This window comes from Myxine glutinosa, chromosome 2 (assembly GCF_964187855.1).
Source record: "Myxine glutinosa chromosome 2, kmMyxGlut1.1, whole genome shotgun sequence".
Lineage (NCBI taxonomy): Eukaryota > Metazoa > Chordata > Myxini > Myxiniformes > Myxinidae > Myxine > Myxine glutinosa.
Window position 1 is genome coordinate 62,011,813 of NC_136262.1, and position 19,183 is coordinate 62,030,995.

The 19,183-nt window shown below is 49.4% G+C and overlaps 1 protein-coding gene across 4 annotated transcripts; it reads left to right on the top strand.

Moving 5' to 3' along the window:
• The first annotated feature begins 398 nt into the window (after nucleotides 1-398).
• PPP1R8 (protein phosphatase 1 regulatory subunit 8) lies at nucleotides 399-13,631 on the top strand. Of its 4 annotated transcripts, XM_078773361.1 has the most exons (8): nucleotides 1,350-1,449; nucleotides 4,037-4,097; nucleotides 5,564-5,717; nucleotides 5,862-6,032; nucleotides 7,353-7,579; nucleotides 9,888-10,032; nucleotides 11,927-11,991; nucleotides 12,116-13,631. In XM_078773361.1, the coding sequence occupies exons 4-8, from the start codon at nucleotides 5,981-5,983 to the stop codon at nucleotides 12,485-12,487; spliced, it is 861 nt and encodes a 286-aa protein (XP_078629487.1). In that variant the 5' UTR covers nucleotides 1,350-1,449; nucleotides 4,037-4,097; nucleotides 5,564-5,717; nucleotides 5,862-5,980; the 3' UTR covers nucleotides 12,488-13,631. The 4 variants fall into 4 exon arrangements, with proteins under 4 accessions (XP_067964182.1, XP_067964179.1, XP_078629487.1 ...); XM_068108081.2 differs by lacking the exons at nucleotides 1,350-1,449; nucleotides 5,862-6,032 and adding an exon at nucleotides 399-571; XM_068108078.2 differs by lacking the exon at nucleotides 5,862-6,032 and having other exon boundaries at nucleotides 1,347-1,449.
• The last annotated feature ends 5,552 nt before the right edge of the window (nucleotides 13,632-19,183 follow it).

Sequence of the window (19,183 nt, forward strand, 5' to 3'; positions counted from 1 at the left end):
ACCTCGGAAAAGACCTTTTGTAAGGACATGGGTTGAATCCCTGCTTGAGAGAACCCCCTCCCCGCCAGCACGGTCGTCTCTCCAACTCACAATCCCACGAGATATGCGGAAAGGATGACCCAAAACCAATTATCTTCTTTTTGATTCGTATATAAACATCATTAAAAGTAAATAATGACCTCGGCCAAAGTTCAAACGACGTGGGTTTAATCTCTACATAAGAGAATTCCACATAGCTATTTGGGCGGTGTATACGCTCACAGATCGCTGTCTCCATCGATCTTGCAAAGGCCATAACACCTATCGGCTCAAAATCCTTTTAACTGTTGACTTGGTAATTTTTACAATGAAGGAAACATTAACAATGTTGTTAGAAGTTTATTTTGTGATTAATTTGTGATTGGAGATATGTTGTTTGGAATTTAAAAAAAGAGATATCGAGTTCAAGTAAAGACATGCCGTGATGGTTACTACTTTGTAAACGTGAACTTCGCGGATCGCCACATGCAGATTCGCCACGGACCCACGATCGATGTTTGGAACGTGAACGTACCTGTTTGTTTGCGAAAGGGTACGTTTTTCATGGAAGTCCTTCACGAACTTGCTGTCCATGTCTGACGTGCGACTGAGGGTCCTAACGGGATGTGGAATTTATTGGTTTCATGCTTTAGCATTCGCCGTATCTGCATTGCCTGTTTGCTTCTGGCTCACTAGTATCTCACTAGTTTTTAAAATGCAGACACGCATGGCACACGGAACACGGCACACGGCACACGTACATACGTAACTAAATGCTTAACCCCGTTTTAGCTTCGCGAGCGCAGGGTAATAATACCAAGCTGTACTTGCAGCATCTGCAGTGTCGATAAATGAAAGCGGTTCCTACACAAAGGACAAAACACAATTTCATAATAACTTCAAGGTATACATTTGGGATGTTCAAATAATTAATAGAAAAACTTTATGAAAATATAAAATTAATTTCAAAACTGAGAAAAGTGTGAAGAATACTTTCAGAAGAAAAAAAATAAGATAATTCCGTGAAACAATTTTACCTAAAAAATAGATATACATTATGAGAAATCGAATTCTAGTTAATAGCATTTTCTACATACATTATGCTTGACTTTATACGAAACGAATAAGAGAACTGAGGTGAAAAATGAAGATCAGCAAATAATTAGCGCAAATTGTAGCGCATACACCGCCCAAATCATAAAGTCGCATTCAAATGTTTACAAAGGTAATCCTTTGAATCGTTTAAAGAAACAAACCGCAATGATCGTGGATATACATAAAATGGTTGCGATACAAACAGTGAAGAGGTAGGTAAAGGAAAAGTCAACGGTAGTGAAAAGAAGGTTAACGCTGGGGGGATGTGTTGCCTGTCATGGCGGCGAGCGGACCATTGGGGCCTGTGACTAGGCCTCCATATGAGCCGCCGTCCTGGTGAGTCCAATCGCATTTCAGGAAAATCTCGAGGCTTCCACAGCAGCAGGCAAAAGGCGGACCTGGGACTAACCCCGCGCAGAATCTCTCGACATCGATTCAGCTTTGCAGAACAATCCCCGTACGCCGCACGGTTGACTCGCTGCACGGTTTGCATTCAGATTGACGCGCGTGTCCCATTAGACAGGTGAGGTTTCATCTCGTCATGAAGAATAGGGAAAAGGTCCTTCGGTGACTCGTATAACTGATGTTTGATATTCCAAGAAATAGGCAAAGCACTGGTCGAATCTCCTTTGTTGGTTGTCCCGTTCATTTGAAAGATTGACGTGTAAGCAGAGCGGATAGCCGGCTTGGCATCCTTTGTAAATCTACGTTCGAATGTCGAGCCGGCTATAAACTGCCGTCCTGGTGTTTCGCATGCAGGATGTCCATCGATTTGACCTTTAGTATACCACCTGGTGTTGGTTTAATGGTTAGGGTGGCGGGCTTGGGATCCTAAGATCCTGAGTTCGAATCCCGTTGAATTAACGCCAAGTGGGGTTGACTCAGCCTGTCAAGTGTCATCCTTCCGAGGTCGGCAAAATGAGTACCAGATAACTCGTTATAGAGAGGCATTGCATCAGTGGCAGACGCACCCACAGAAAAATGATGCAGCCAGCAGCCGGGTGGCTGCCCACGAACCACCCACCACCTTCAAGATGGAGCACGCGCCTGCCAGCACTGATCCTTGGCGGAGGTTAAACATCCCACAATGTCTTGCACGAAGAGTATGAGAGGTCTCGCTGATACTTGACCAATTTACAAATTCCTGTCTTGACCTACAGGGGCCATCAGCGGAACAGCCAGGATCCCAGCAAATGAGCGAACCATGAGTCGTATGTAATCCTTTGGGGGAATTGACCACAGACGCCATGGTGGAGGTACTGAACAATAATCTGGTACTGAGTGTCTGGCTCTAAACATAGCGTACTCGTCTTCAAGCTGTCTCCGCCTGGCACCTTTGGCAGGGATGTCAAACTGACTGTCAAAACTGCCAACATTCACCTGAAGATATATTTTTTTTGATCTCTCATTTATGAAAAGGGTAGGCCATTGTGGGCTGGTGTCCTGAGCGAATTCCAAGTTGTTTTCCTAGTTGAGGGCTGCTTCAGCAGCTCCCTGCCATGTAGTGATGAAATCTGTGGTACGTTCATGACCTTCGTTACCCCAATGCCCTCTTTCCCCGCACCAGATGGTGGAATATCGACCGGCGATGACCAATGAGCTGTCGTACTGTAACGAAGTGATTTTCTCGGATTGCGTCCACACTGGTGGTGAAACCACAAACACGACGGTGTTTCAAGTGAAACCGAGGTTCAGGCAGATTGGTGTGCAAATTAATCTCTTTGTAGGGGAACTAATCCCCACAATCACGTGTTTCCTGCTTTAAGGGATTCTACAAATGAACCACCTTCAGAGGCCATTTTTCCCCGCAGAGCAGGGGTTGGCCTTTTCTGGGCACCATGGTCCCCTTTTTGAAGCAATGTTTTATGGCCGGATGCCCTTCCTGCCACCATTCTACCATTCCATGGGATTCCACAAATATGCAGTAAAATAATTTTGTACGTATCTAACGGCCTGAGCGTAATGGAGACTGAGCCCGTTACGTTATATCAAACGTTGGTATCTATTTCATTTTAAATGCTAACGTTGATTCCCCACTTTTATGATTTATAATCTGTCATACGATTGATGAGCTCCAAGGTCACATGACAAAATGACATCAGCTTAGCACTTGTTACACAGGACAGTGTATATATCTATATTAGGTGTATGACAGATGCAAGGCCTCTGCGGGGTTCTCCAGACGTTGAAAAGTATCTTGCATTGCTTGGTCAAGAAGCAAAGGCATACAGGAAGTGAAACACTGAATGAAGGAGCAAAACAAGTGTTTCGTGGGTTGTGGGAAGAGGAAAAAGGAATATCTAACTTCAGTAAAGACGTCCTGAGTCCGTGTCCACTGTCAAGTAGAGGAAGTGAAATTCTGATTGAAGGAACATGTTTCTTTAGTCGTTGGGAGATGAGGCTTTTCTCTCTGCAGTAAGTGTGTGCGTTAAGGAGAAATCCCCTCATCCACTTCCTGAAGGATCCTAACCCATGGAGTTTATCCGTGCTCTATCCTCCAAATGCTGAGTGTCAAGCGAGGAAGCGACTCGTACCATTTAAAGTTTTTGGGTTAGAATCCAATGCAGATGCTCTGACCATGCCAACGAGTCGGATGAATAGGCAGTGCATTGGATATTGTATATATGATGACAGACTCGAGGTTCTTTGCTCGGCTACGGTTTTCAGCTTTCCTGCTTTAGTACAGGGTCTCTGTGCCAAAAGTGCAGCGTCTCTCTGCTGGTCCAATCAACATAATGTAATGGTGGCATGTAACTTTCTTTACAGGTAAGGAAACGCATCGTCGTTGCTTTGGGCACCTCACACAGCATATCTCCACAAGTCACATGAACAAATCACCATGGGAGGCGAAAGAAAGAAACATGAGCGATTTGCTGTTTACCTGGTCGGTAATTATTATGATCTTTCTCTTTTTCCTTTGAAGGGCTGGGAAGCCACCTCCAGGATTGCATCTGGACGTCATGAAAGGTGACAAGCTCATTGAGGTGGGTCGGTTTCCACTGAATTCTTACGAATCCTGTTTTCAGCTATCGTCCCAAATTGTCCGGCAGCCATTTTCTTTGGATTGCTTGCCCAAATGGAAGAATTATTTTTGTCATTAGTTTTGCATTAAAGAGTGGTTGGAAACCATTTGAATCGATATCCGTGCGTCCACGATGTCATGCCTGTCTGCTCTTTTGCCTGTTTGGTGCATCCCTTGTCTGACTGTCGTTGGTGCGTTTGCCTCACACTTTCTGTCATCTAGTGTTTACATGAGCCTTGACCTCTCTAGTAATAAAAAACAAGACCAAAAGTCTAACATCGGCGTAGCCGGGCTTGTTTGATACTTTAGTTGAAGAGGATAGTATTACCTGGGTGGGGATACCAGTTACCAAATAATGTAGGTATTAAATTGTTTTTGCATTCAGACACTGGTTTATTTTATGTTTCAAGTCAACAATGAACCAACCATACACCACTTCAATCGAGAAACTTTGCAATAACGACAAAGGGATTGCAGTGTTACGATTATATTTACTATATTATTAGTATTAACACTTATTATTATTATTATTACAAAAACAATACTACTGTATTAAGAAACCTGGGCTAATTTGTCCAATGCGGCCTGAAGGTGAGCTATGAAGGCATGAAGCCGTATTGGCATGAAGCCATACGTACCGTATTGTAGCAAGATCCGTAACGTGTATGCTGTTGATATTTGATGGTCATTTTAACAATCGGTTTGTTTGTTTCACACTGAATGAAAACGTAAAGGTAGAGCATGGAGATTGTGATATATGAAAGGTTCGACGATATGTTAGACCTGAACGAAATTGGAATCAAAATGGCGGAGTGTGGAGTCAGCTGCCATGCGGCCGTACCGCCGTACCGCCGTAATGACATCGCATCACCCCTGTCATGTGACCAGATCCTCAGCTCTGATTGGTGTACGTTTTAGGGGACATATGGACAGACAAACACTGTTCTCGACGGCTTTGCCCTTTGGGCTACGTCATGGTAAACGGCATGAATGTTGTTCTACTATGTGACTATGGATTTCATGAATCGTCTTTCCTTGCCCATTTTCCTTCTATGTGACTTTCCTCACCCTCTGTTTACTATAGGAAGTGTAATTCTTCATTATGTTTGTAACGACCTTGTCATCCCCTCATCCCCACTTTTAATGCTCATTGGCAACATGTTTGGTGTTCCACTTGTCTCACGATGCTGTGACCTCAGGTTCAAATCCCATATACTCTGTTGATGTGTCTCTTGTCTCTCGATGTTTTCTAAAGTCCTAGTCCTGCATGTAAAAAATGTATGTACGAGCTCCTCCATGAGCCTGAGAGCGCTGTATGGAAAGGATCGAGTCCATTTGTGTTGACGGTGATTATTCAAACAATCGTAGTTGTTGCTTCACACAGGACCTACTGTGCCTACCACTTATTGCTGTCCTCTGACGTCGCAGAAACTGATAATCGACGAGAAGAAATGTTACCTGTTTGGAAGAAATCCTGACGTGTGCGACCACACCATCGACCACCAGTCCTGCTCACGTATCCACTCTGCCCTAATCTACCACAAACACCTCAAGAGGATTTTTATCATCGACCTCAACAGCAGTAAGTGAGCACAGTTGCAATTGAGCATTGTGTGAAAACTTTGGGCCGGGGAAGTGCCGCTGATGCAGCACTCCCTGTAGGTTAGAGCAGGAATTTGCAATTTGTTCAGGGTGCTTGGTGATAGCTCACCTACTCTTCCCAAAGGACACTGTGGGATCTTCAACATCCACCAACTAATGCCAGCAGACAGGACGCCCAGTTTAGCAACCATCCAAGGGACGGGCGCACACATTGATGAATCGCCCTACATGTGAAATACCAGGATGGCAGTTTATAGCTGGGTCGGGATTCAAACACAGACGAGACATCTTAGAGGTGAGTGTACATACCTCTAGGCCATCCTGCCAGTCCTACATCTTAGCTGTTATTCAAAGTTTTGAGATAATATACGATACACGAAGCAAGTTGGATTAGTAAGAAGCGATGAAGAAGAAGTTAATCTTCAAGATTGAGAAGATTGAGGTAATCCAAGCTGAACCAGACTATTTAATTCAACCACCAAATGAGCGTCCAGTTATTATTGCTAGAGGACCGTCTGTACATATCACATACGTAACATTTGGAGAAGAGGAAGCTTAACTGAGGGCTATAAGGTTGAGAAAAGAAAGGTAATCAGGATATTGGAAAGAAGAGAGGGTATGTAGGGTGGGGAAGAAGAGAGATAAAGGAAAAGAGGATTTGAGAAGGGGAAGGAATTGAATACATGGAAGGAACATGCATAGATGGGACATACAATTCAGATTAAACTTTCCTGACAATCTTTTTTAAAGTAACATATACAATCCTGCATGTATGGCTGTATGGAATTTGGTACACTTTGGTACACTTTGGTACAATTGGTACACTAAACCAAAACCGCTACACCTCCCGCTGCGCACCTGATAATCTGATCGGTGAACTGGATAATTATTATGGGACATAAAATGCTTAGTTTCTTCCACCTAAAATTGAATCGATTCTTCCTTGTCACACACACAACCTGTCCACCAAGTTTTGTCCAAATCCATCCATAACTTTTTGAGATATCCTGCAATGTATAGTTTTTGGCCCTATCTCCCAATGGTGAAGAATCACTTAAAAAATTAAATAATTCTCATATCCGAATCCATATTCAGATCTTCACCAAAATCGAATCTATTTATCCTTGTCAGACACCGAACCAGTCCACCAAATTTCGTCCAAATCTGTCCCCAACTTTTTGAGACATCCTGCTATGTATCGTTTTTGGTCCTCTCGCCCAATGGTGAAGAATCACTTTAAAAATTCTAGTAGCCGGATCCGAATCCGGAATCTAATCATTTCGTCCTTGTGACATACGCTACATCTCTGCCAAATTTCGTCCGAATCCGTCCACAACTTTTTGAGATATTTTGTTCACAAACAAATGGACAGACAAACAGACAGGGGTGAAAACAAAACCGCTATCCACCTTTGGTGGCGGAGGTAGCAACAGAGAACAATGATTTCCACCCCCCCCCCCCCCCCCCCCTCATCTGATCAGTGAACTGGATAATTATTATGGGACGTAGAATGCTTAGTTTGTCATTGCCTCTTGATGTTAAATTCCCCCAATGAATTTGGGCTTTAAGTATGTTCTTCGGGGGCCTAACTGATGAGCGTACTGCATGTGCGCAGCCCATGGCACCTACCTGGGACAAATTCGCCTGGAGCCGCACAAACCCCAGCAGGTGCCCGTCGACTCCACGCTCAAATTTGGCGCATCGACTCGACACTACACGCTGCGTGAGCGGCCACAGACTCTTCCGCCCATCGCCGGCCTCAACAAAACGGAAGAGAAGACGGACGATGAGGACCTTAAGGGGGGGTTGCTTGGCCTGCCCGAGGAGGAGACTGAGCTCGACGTGAGTTGCTTTTTCACATTCTTGTAGTTTGCTTGCTCTATGGGATTGGTGCTGAGAATTTTGTTTGGGCATGTTCCAGGTTTACTGCAGTTTTTGTTGTTGATGCACAGTTATTACTGCAAGGTAAACCTGACATTCTATGAGGGAAGATCTATTATTCTCACATTCCATCTTACTGATATGACCATGTGTACTCAAATGAGCACTAAAGATCGATTATTATGGCTGTTTAAGGGTTGCAGAAACATTTTGTTTAGCTTGATGTTATGAACTTGCGTCTTTAAAAGGTCATCGACACATTATACATGTAAAAGTGACACAATATTTGACAGATCTCCCCTCTAACTCCCCCCCCCCCCCAACCCTTTTTTTCCTTCCTCCCCCCCCCCCCCACTCCCCTCTCCCCCCCCCCCCCACTCCCCTCTCCCCCCCACTCCCCTCTCCCACCCACCCCCACATCCCTTTGTCCTTTGCCCCATACTTTCACCTTTCCTTGCCTCTCTTCATTCTTACCTCTCGCAATCTTCTTTCTTTACGCAAACACAAAACCCTATTCTTTTCTTTTCTCCCACCCTTGTTCCTCACCTCCCTTTTCTTAACTTTACTTTTGGGGCCATCTGGTTATTACTCCCGCCAGGGAGTAATGCATTCGATCGTGTCCGTGTGTGCGTGTGTGTGTTTGTGTGTTTGTGAACAAGATATCTGGAAAAGTTCTGAATGGATTTGGATGAAAGTTGGTGCGATGATTGCCCTTGGGATAAGGAAGAATTGATTAGTTTTTTGGTGAAGCTCAGGATATTATTCCGGATCCAGGAATTTTTTGAAGGATTGTTTACCATTGGAAGATGGGGCTCATTTTTTTTTAACATTATCTTCTATATATTCTATATTTAACATTGTGATATGAAAATAGCTTTCATATTTGTTGTAAATGTAGTTTAAACTCGTGGTTATGCGTTAGAGCAGTGTATTTTGTTAGCAGCGTCGTCTTCAAGGTTCTTTTTTTTTCTAATAAAGACATATTCTGTCATTTTAAAACCACCAAAGTGCGTATTATGTTTCCCCGTTTCATAAAATGTATCGGTTGATACGTATAATGCTTTAAAACTTTTTTTTTTTTTTTTAATACCTCAGAAGAGATATCAACATTTACCTCAGCGAATGTCAATCGCGGTGTCAGTATTTGATGAACTTATAAAGACTTAGGTGAGTTATAAGTGTGACAAGCATGTGCACGGGATTCTTCCCAGAAGAATGAGTGGTCGCATTAGCCTGTCCGACTTACAATGAACGAGTTTTGTTTTGACGTTTGGGCCAGTTTTACATGTTGTATCCCTAAGGAATGAAACGAACGTTTTTCCTGGCTTACAATAATTTTATTTGAAGTCACACATGCCTCAAAATACACTCACCTATATAGAATTGAACGCTGAATCCGAAAATGTAAGTGAAATTGCCTTGTTTTTTAAAAACATTATCTTCTATATATTCTAAATATATATCTGTGCAGTGTCTGTCTTGTGTTGTCTTGTCTTGTGTTGTCACTGAACTACTCCCTCAAACTTTTGTGAAATCGTACTATTCCAACTTGACCCACGGCGGGAGTATGCGCTCTACTTAGTGGCGTTCTAGTTACATAGGTACTCGGTGGAGCACATACCTCCACCAGGCTGAACAGTTTATGTTTTGTATCCCATTGCTAGGGCGGATCTGCATTCGGACCTGAACCAAAATCTAATCGGCTTGTTCTTGTCACCTAACCAACTCATCCACCAAGTTTAGTCATAACTCGTCCATAGCTTTTTGAAATATCGTGCTATACTGTATATCGTTTTGGACCCATCTCTGAATGGCGAAGAATCACTTTGAAATGAAATAAAATACTCAAATCCAAATCCGGAACTTCACCAAAATCGAATTAATTTGTCCTTGTCACACACACAATCTGGCCACCAAGTTTTGTCTGAATCCATCCACAATTTTTTGAGATATCCTGTTCACAGACAGACCAACAGACAGGGGAGGAAACATAACTTCTGTCCATCTTATGTGGCAGAGGTAAATTTGGTGGAATGTTTAACCCCCTCCCCTACAAGCCTGATATGAGTCCCATTCCTTCATCATTTTGATATTCCTACGTTAACACCCTCTCCCTCCCCACACTGTTCCTGTAGTATGTAATAAATAAATACCCCCTTTTCTCAATGACGATTTCTGCATCAATGCATACATAATATGTAGATATTCTCTAACAAAGATAAGGAATTTTGTCCATGAGTGACAGAATGGACCGCTTTACCCGCCACAGAACTTAACGGAGTTCAACACGGCCCATAACAAGCGTATCGCGACAATCACCATCGAGGAAGGTAACCTGGACATGCCGCGGACAAAACGGCGGAGGAAAAACTCACACGTAAATTTCAGCGAAGATGAGGAGATCATCAACCCAGGTGAGATGGAATTATAATATGATTGTCTTGAAGCTTAAACCATAGTAATTAGGATAATGACGAAAGTTAAATTCGTGCATGACGGCCACATGAGTGCAAGCTGTGAATTTTTTTGAATTCTTACATAAAGTTGATAATAGATCAAAATTGGGAATGAGGAAGAAAAAGTGGAGGTGGAGGATTGGACTGGGCACACAAAAATAAAAGGAAAACCCAAACAGCAAAGGAACAAGCAAAAAGCAAAAGAGGCCATTACCACCACGGCCCTAGCCTGGAAACGTCGGTGAAGGGACATTTACGTGTCTGCCATGCCATGTCTGATTGTGAGACGACAAGATGGGCCACACGAGAGAACTAAGCACCAAGTCAGGCCTTGTCTCCGTATAAATTACGGGAATTTCACTCCCTTTGTATTTGCTATTCAACGAACATATTTTTTATTGAAATAAATGGGCCGACAGGATGGCCCAGAGGTACGCACACTCACCTGGGTTTGAATCCTGACCCAGCTATACACCGTCTTCCCAGTGCTTCACAGACGGGATGTTTCATCATTGTAAGGAATTTTAATTCCTTTACAAGATTACTTACAAGATTTATTACAAGATTACAAGATTATTCTTACAAGATTATTTACAAGATTGAGATTCCTTTACAAGCTTCACTGGCTCCCCATCTCCCAGAGAATCCAGTACAAAATCCTCCTCTTGACCTACAAAGCCCTCCATAACCTGGCCCCATCCTACCTGGCTGACCTCCTCTCCAGACACACTCCCACCCGCAACCTCCGCTCTGCTGGTACCAACCTCCTGACCCCCCCCCCCCATCCGGACCAAATTTAGATCCTGGGGGGACAGGGCCTTCTCCATCGCTGCTCCCACCCTCTGGAACTCGCTACCTCACACCATCAGAGACTCCTCCTCACTCACCACATTCAAAACATCACTCAAGACCCACCTGTTCAACACTGCATTCAACATTTAACCCACAGCATTTAACCCCTGACTATTTCCTCTCCTTCTCCCTCCTTTGTGCTTTGAATATTTCCCTATTGATTCTTCTTTTTTGCAATTGTTTTTATGTTTTGCTATGCATTATGTTTTGCACTCTGTCAAAGCGTCTTTGGGCTTCCTGAAAAGCGCTATATAAAATAAATGCATTATTATTATTATTATTATTGTGTGTGCCGTCCCTCGAATGGACGCCAAACTGGGCGTCCCATCTGCTGGCATTAGTTGGTGGACGTTAAAGATCACATGTTGTGTTTCGCGAAGAGTAGGCTGGCTATCACCGGCACCCTGGCCAAATTCAAAATTCCTGCTCCAACCAACTGGGGGAACAGCATCAGCAGCACAGCTGCTCTCCCAGCAATGATACAAACCGGCTGCCACAGGCTGCACACAAAATGATGCAAATAAAGTGTTAAAACGATAACTTGGATTTTTTTTTTTTTTGTATACTGAATCGAGGCTCGTGAAAGAGCTAACATTTATTTCACAAACAAATCAACCAGACAAACAAAATATACAAAAGAGGGAGCGGAAGCCAAGATGGGGAGAGAAGGGGAAGCACACAACCACAACATTTGAGAGCAGGGAGAAGTGTGGGAGGGAGAGGGCTTGGGGGCAGGAGGCGTGGGAAGGGGAGGGGGGGGGGGGGGACAATTCGGTCAATTCGGACATGCAAACGTCTCACAATTTGGTTTGTAAAATTGCCTTTTTTTATTTCTTTTTTTTTTTTAAGAAAGTCACAATGAATGCTCATTTTGTCTGATCCAGTACGATCTAGGGCGTGAGGGTTTTGATGCCCATTTGTCGCCACGAGGAGAAATGTTTTTCATAAATTGTAGGCCTTTGCAACGAAAAGAACGTGAACAATGTTTCTTTTTCTGCAGAGGACGTTGATCCCTCGGTTGGCCGATTCAGGAACATGGTTCAGACAGCTGTCATTCCTCTAAAGGTATTTTTTTTGGCACTTTTTGGAAACTTTTCCTTCGAGAGGAATTGCGATGCCTCAGCATTCCTCAGTTGCACTTCGGTGCGTCTCATTAATCCTCTGCCTTTCAACCTCACCCTAATTACAGAAGAAGTCCGACATGGGCGGTTCTCAGCTGAACTCGGACGGTATGAACAAGCGCTTGCACAACCTTCCTTTCACGGTGGGTTTGTACACGGGCATACCTCCGTCGGGTGGCGAGCATGGCATGGTCCCTACGTCGCCCTCAACGATCGGAGTCAACGCGGCAGGAACGACCCTAATTGGGGGATTACCGATCCCTCTGCCAAATCCGGCACCGGACGTCGACCTGGTACCGCCTGTGCCCCAAGTACCAGCACCCACCGTGTTTGTCACGGCGGCGGTGGTGGGCGATGCAGTGTCCAATGAACCGCGTAAGAAGAAGTATGCCAAGGAGGCGTGGCCAGGCAAGAAACCCACACCATCGTTACTTATATGACATCTCATCGGCATAGAACGAACGGCGTCCGAGTCGGTGCGACCCTCCAAACGGATGATCGACAATGTCCGAGATCAGGCGATGGTTGTTCCTCCTGCTCGCACCGTTGACCGCTCGTCCCCTTCCCTCCCTCCGGTTTGTGGAGAGGTTTTGTTGAGCGAAAGGATGGCTAACGACATTTAACCCTTACAGACCCGTCTGCGGAATTGTCCGCCCACAATTCTCACTATGAAAATGGATTTGAACCTGTTTTTATATTGTAAAAAAATTATAAAGTTATCCATTCTGTCAATACACGTGGAGGAAGTCCTTCTTTCTGAATTTTGCATTTGAAATATTGTGCGAAACTGGTGAGTGAAGATCAATGTAGCTAACCGTTTTGTCGATGCGGGTGCTCTAAGGGTTAAACGAGCTGAGTCGTGTATGAGAGGCTGCTGGAGGTTCTCGTTTTTGAGGGAAAAAGAAATCTGGCTTTTGCAGTTTTACAGCATGACCAGAGCGAGTCAAAAGTGTCCCATCTCACCACAAGACGAGCGCGCCATTTGCACCCAAACCTGGACGCAACCGAGGGCCTGTCGCCCCCTGCTCCGGGTCCGCGAACGTCCCTGCGCAGCGTTTCTGCTCGCATCGTCGGCCTTGGGTCCACCTGGGGGTTAAAAGAGTCCACCGAGTTTATAAAATACCAAGGGTGAAATTGGGGGGAAATATGGGGGAGGAAGGGAATGAGGTGGAGAGGAGTGAAATGTTAACAAGAACGAGAACACTGTAAAAAAAAAAAAACTTTTCTGGATTCATTGTCATCATTCTGTTGCTTGTATGTTTTTCCTTATTTTGAGTTATTCACTTGATCCTTGTCCTTGACGATATCGGTCTTTTTATACTTGTCCTGAAACTGCTGTGACCTGAACATGGCGTCTGTACCGAGTCATCTTCCTCTTGTATGTTTCTATTTGGTTATCTATTCCACCGGAAAAGGAAATACAACCACAAATATCTGTTCGACCTTCGGTCGTGTTTAGACAGCATTTTTTTTAAACCAAATAGTACTTTTATGTATTTGTAAAATGTAGAACCATGTTTCTTTTTATTTTGCAGTGCTCCTGGGAAATAAAACCTTATCACCAACACCGGCAGAGACCTTGAATGACATGTTTGTGATTCATTTGTTATGATGTCTCTTTCCTACACACCCTCCCCTCCTCTTTTCCTCCCCAGCCCCCTCTTCTCTTCTTTCCTCACCCCACTCCTCTGTCCTCTCCTTTCTCTCTCCACCCCGCCTCTCCTCTTTTCCTCCCCAGCCCCTCTTCTATTCTTTCCTCACCTCACTCCTCTGTTTCCTCCTCTCCTCCCTCTCTCCACTTCTCCCCTCCTCTTTTCCTCCCCAGCCCCCTCTTCTCTTCTTTCCTCACCCCACTGCTCTGTCTCCTCCTCTCCTCTCTCTCTCCACTCCTCCCCTCCTCTTTTCCTCCCCAGCCTCCTCTTCTCTTCTTTCCTCACCTCACTCCTCTGTCTCCTCCTCTCCTCCCTCTCTCCACTCCTCTTTTCCTCCCCAGCCTCCTCTTCTCTTCTTTCCTCACCTCACTCCTCTGTCTCCTCCTCTCCTCCCTCTCTCCACTCCTCCCCTCCTCTTTTCCTCCCCAGCCCCTCTTCTCTTCTTTCCTCACCCCACTCCTCTGTCCCCTCCTCTCCTCCCTCTCTCCACCCCTCCTCTCCTCTTTTCCTCCCCAGCCCCTCTTCTCTTCTTTCCTCACCTCACTCCTCTGTCTCCTCTCCTCCCTCTCTCCACTCCTCCCCGCCTCTTTTCCTCCCCAGCCGCCTCTTCTCTTCTTTCCTCACCCCACTCCTCTGTCTCCTCCTCTCCTCCCTCTCTCCACTCCTCCCTGCCTCTTTTCCACCCCAGCCCCTCTTTCTTCTTTCCTCATCCCATTCCTCTGTCTCCTCTCCTCTTTTCCTTCCCAGCCTCCTCTTCTCTTCTTTCCTCACCCCACTCGTCTGTCTCCTCCTCCCCTTTCTCTCTCCACCCCTCCTCTCCTCTTTTCCTCCCCAGCCCCTCTTCTTTTCTTTCCTCACCCCACTCCTCTGTCCCCTCCTCTCCTTCCTCTCTCCCCTCCTCTCCTCTTTTCCTTCCCAGCCCCCTCTTCTCTTCTTTCCTCACCACACTCCTCTGTCCCTCCTCTCCTCCCTCTCTCCTCACCTCCCCCTACCCGCCCCTCCCCCTACCCTCCCCTCCTCCTACCCTCCCCTCCTCCCCCTACCCTCCCCTCCTCCCCCTACCCTCCCCTCCTCCCCCTACCCTCCCCTCCTCCCCCTACCCTCCCCTCCTCCCCCTACCCTCCCCTCCTCTTTTCCTCCCCCTACCCTCCCCTCCTCTTTTCCTCCCCAGCCTCCTCTTCTCTCCTCTGTCCCCTCCTCGCCTCCCTCTCTCCTCACCTCCCACTACCCCTGCCCTCTTTTCCTCCCCAGCCTCCTCTTCTCTCCTCCCTCTCTCCTCTCCTCCCTCTCTCCTCTCCTCCCTCTCTCCTCACCTCCCCCTACTCTTGCCTACTCTTCACGAAAGACAACGGGACAGCCTCGTCCATCCGAGGGACGACACACATTGATAAATCTCCCTACCTGTGAAACACCAGGATGGCAGTTTATAGCAGGGTCGGCATTCGATCCCAGGTATATACAGTACAGCTTACAGGTGAGTGTGCACAAATATATGTAATATTATTAGGTACAGTACTAGCAACTCTTTACTGGACTGCACTCTTGTTCGATGATCTTTTGGGCCGCCTCTCTGGCACACACCTTTGCCGTATCAGTATCAAGGTGTTCATGACCAACGGTTCGGATGTAGCCACCAGCCCACTCTGTCAAACTGTTTGCAAATTGTGAAACCTCGATTCGCCCACCTTTCCACGGCAGATGTTTCTGGCTCATGTCCGAGGTCAGCCAGACCTGAGGTCATTCAAGATGGAATACCAAGGCTGAAATGACTGCATTAAATCATTATTATCAAATGTTCAGGGTGGGCACAAGGTCCCTTCACAGGAAGAACGATTTATCTAACCCCAGAGAGGGGAGGGGTTTATAAAGTGATGAGATCATGATTTAAGCAAAGGTTGATGAATCCTCGTGTGAACCGTTACGGATATGGGGGAAACCGGCTTTGTCAAAGGGACTGTTCTTCACACTGAGTTAGTTCGAGGCATTTCAACCTGGACACGTCGATGCACTAAGTTGTGGTTGTTTCGTGTGCATCCTGTGCCTGCTGGTTGCATCATTTTCTGGAATCACAGCTGTGCCGCTGATGCAGTGTCCCCTTTAACCAGTAAGCTGATACTCATTTTGTTGACCTCGGAAGGATGACAGGCTGAGTCAACCCACCTGGTGTGATTTAACGACTTGACAGGTGCTCGAACTGAAGACCCGAAAATCTGAAGGCTAAATAAACTCAGTGAGTGATAGGGGACTTGGATACGGTACTGGTGAGCCTGCTTTTAAAGCATTATTGGGGTGTTTTCTCACTCGTGGATCACAACGAAACGTTGGGAGGGAAACATAAAGATGTGTAGTAACTTCAATGCAAATGGCTTTGTGCCCACCTTGTATATTTTAGTCTGAAACGTCTTGTTGGAGTGAACTCAGGCATACCAAGGAAACCTTTCCAGCAGTCGGTGGACTTCGACTGATGTCACCCATTCCCTCACCACCACCTCCCTCCCCCCTCCCCACTCCCTTCTTCCCTCCTCCCTCCACCCCTCTCCTCCTCCCCCTCTCTTCCCCCCACCTCTTCCTCTTTCCCTCCTCCTCTCTTCCCCTCCCACTCCTTCTCCCCCCTGCCTCTCCCCCCACCTCTCTTCTCCACCCCCTCCTCCCCCCCACTCCCCCACTCTCTCTCCCCCCCCAATCCTTCCCCACCTCCCTCCCCCCACCTCTCTTCTCCCCACCCCCCCCACTCTCTTCCCCCCCCCCCCACCTCTCTCACCCCACCCCACCACCTCCTCCCACCCCCCCCACTCTCTCCCCACCCCCACCTCTCTCCTCCCCACCTCTCTCTCTCACCCTCACCTCACCTCCTCTCCCCTCCCCTCCCCACCCCACTCCACCACCCAACTCCCCCTCCCCCACCCTCAACCCCCCATCCACTCTCTCCCCCCACCCAACTCTCTCCCCCATCCTCTCTCTCCCCCCCACCCTCTCTTCCCCCCCCCCACCCTCTCTTCCCCCCCCACCTCTCCCCCCCACCCTCCTCCCCCCAACCCCTCCCCCCCACCCTCTCACACTCCCACCCCACCCTCCTCAAACCACCTCCCCCACCACCCCCCCACCACCCCTCACTTCACCCCCCCCACCCTCTTCTCCCCCCCCCACCCTCTCTCTCCTCTCCCCCACCCTCTCTCCACTCCCCCACCCTCTCTCTCCCCCACCCTCTCTCCCACCCTCCTCTCCCCCCCCCCACCACCCTCCTTCACCCCCCCACCCCACTCCCCCCCCCCACCCTCACTTCTCCCCCCCCCACCCTCTCCCCCCCCACCCTCTCTCTCCCCCCCCACCCTCTCTCCCCCCCACCCTCTCTTCTCCCCCCCCACCCTCTCTTCTCCCCCCCCCACCCTCTCTTCTCCCCCCCCCATCCTCTCTCTCCCCCCCCACCCTCTCTTCTCCCCCCCATCCTCTCTTCTCCCCCCATCCTCTCTTCTCCCCCCCATCCTCTCTTCTCCCCCCCACCCTCTCTTCTCCCCCCCACCCTCTCTCTCCCCCCCACCCACTCTTCTCCCCCCACCCTCTCTCTCCCCCCACCCTCTCTTCTCCCCCCCACCCCCTCTCTCTCCCCCCCACCCTCTTCTCCCCCCCACCCTCTTCTCCCCCCCACCCTCTCTTCTCTCCCCCACCCTCTCTTATCCTCCCCATCCTCTCTTCTCCTCCCCACCCTCTCTTCTCCCCACCCCACCCTACCCTCTCGTCCCTCCCCCCACCCTCTCACCCCCCCCCACCCTCTCTTCTCCCCCCACCCTCTCTTCTCCCCCCCACCCTCTCTTCTCCCCCCCACCCTCTCTTCTCCCCCCCACCCTCTCTTCTCCCCCCACCCTCTCTTCTCCCCCCCACCCTCTCTTCTCCCCCCCCACCCTCTTCTCCCCCCCCCCACCCTCTTCTCCCCCCCCACCCTCTTCTCCCCCCCCCACCCTCTCTTCTCCTCCCCCACCCTCTCTTATCCTCCCCATCCTCTCTTCTCCTCCCCACCCTCTCTTCTCCCCACCCCACCCTACCCTCTCGTCCCTCCCCCCACCCTCTCACCCCCCCCCACCCTCTCTCCCCCCACCTCTCTTCTCCCCCCTTCACCTCTCTTCTCCCCCCTTCACCTCTCTTCTCCCCTCTTCACCTCTCTTCTCCCCTCCCCCACCACCTCTCTTCTCGCCCCCCCCCCCGCCACCTCTTCTGCTGCCCAACCACCTCTTTTCTCCCCCCCCCCCCACCACCTCTTTTCTCCCCCCCCCCACCACCACCACCACCACCTCTCTTCTCCCCTCCCACCTTCTCTCTTCTCCCTCCCCCACTACCACCTCTCTGCCCCCCTCCCACCTCTCTTCTTCTCCCTCCACCCCACCTCTCTTCTCCGCCCCCCACCTCTCTTCTCCGCCCCCCACCTCTTCTCCCCCCCTCCCCCACACCTCTCTTCCCCCACCCCACATCTCTCTTCCCCCACCCCACACCTCTCTTCCCCCACCCCACACCTCTCTTCCCCCACCCCACACCTCTCTTCCCCCACCCCACACCTCTCTTCCCCCACCCCACACCTCTCTTCCCCACCCCACACCTCTCTTCCCTCACCTCCCCTCCACCTCACCTCACCTCTTTTCTCCACCCCCCTAACCTCTCTTCACCCCCCCCCCATCCCCTTTTCCCCTTCCCGGTATCCCACCCAGCCTTCCCCAGCATCCCCACCCACCCTTCCCCAGAATCCCCCCTCCCCTTCCCCAGTCGGTTCCACGTCCTCCTCCCTTCCCTCCCCCCCTTCCCTCCCCCCCTTCCCTCCCCCTCCCCCCTTCCCTCCCCCTCCCCCCTTCCCTCCCCCTCCCCCCCTTCCCTCCCCCTCCCCCCCCCTTCCCTCCCCCTCCCCCCTTCCCTCCCCCCTCCCCTCCCCCCCTCCCCCCTCCCCCCTCCCCGTTCCCCCCTCCCCGTTCCCCCCCTCCCCCCTCCCCGTTCCCCCCTCCCCCCCTCCCCCTCCCCCCCTCCCCCTCCCCCTCCCCCTCCCCCTCCCCCCTCCCCTCCCCCCTCCCCCTCCCCCTCCCCCCTCCCCCTCCCCCCTCCCCTCCCCCTCCCTCCCCCCTCTCCCTCCCCCCTCCCCTCCCCCCTCCCCCTCCCCTCCCCTCCCCCTCTTCCCTCCCCCCTCCCCTCCCCCCTCCCTTCTCTCCCCCCTCCCCTCCCCCCTCCCCTCCCTTCTCTCCCCCTCCCCTCCCCCTCCCCCTCCCCTCCCCTCCCTTCCCCTCCCCTCCCTTCCCTCCTCCTCCCCTCCCTTCCCTCCTCCCTTCCCTTCCTTCCCTCCCTTCCTTCCCTCCCTCCCTTCCCTCCCTCCCCTCCCTTCCCTCCCTCCCCTCCCTTCCCTCCCTTCCTTCCCTCCCTTCCTTCCCTCCCTTCCTTCCGTATCCCCAGCAGGTTCCACGCCCTCCGCCTCCTCCCCCTCCTTCCTACCCCCCCTCCCCGCCTCAGTAT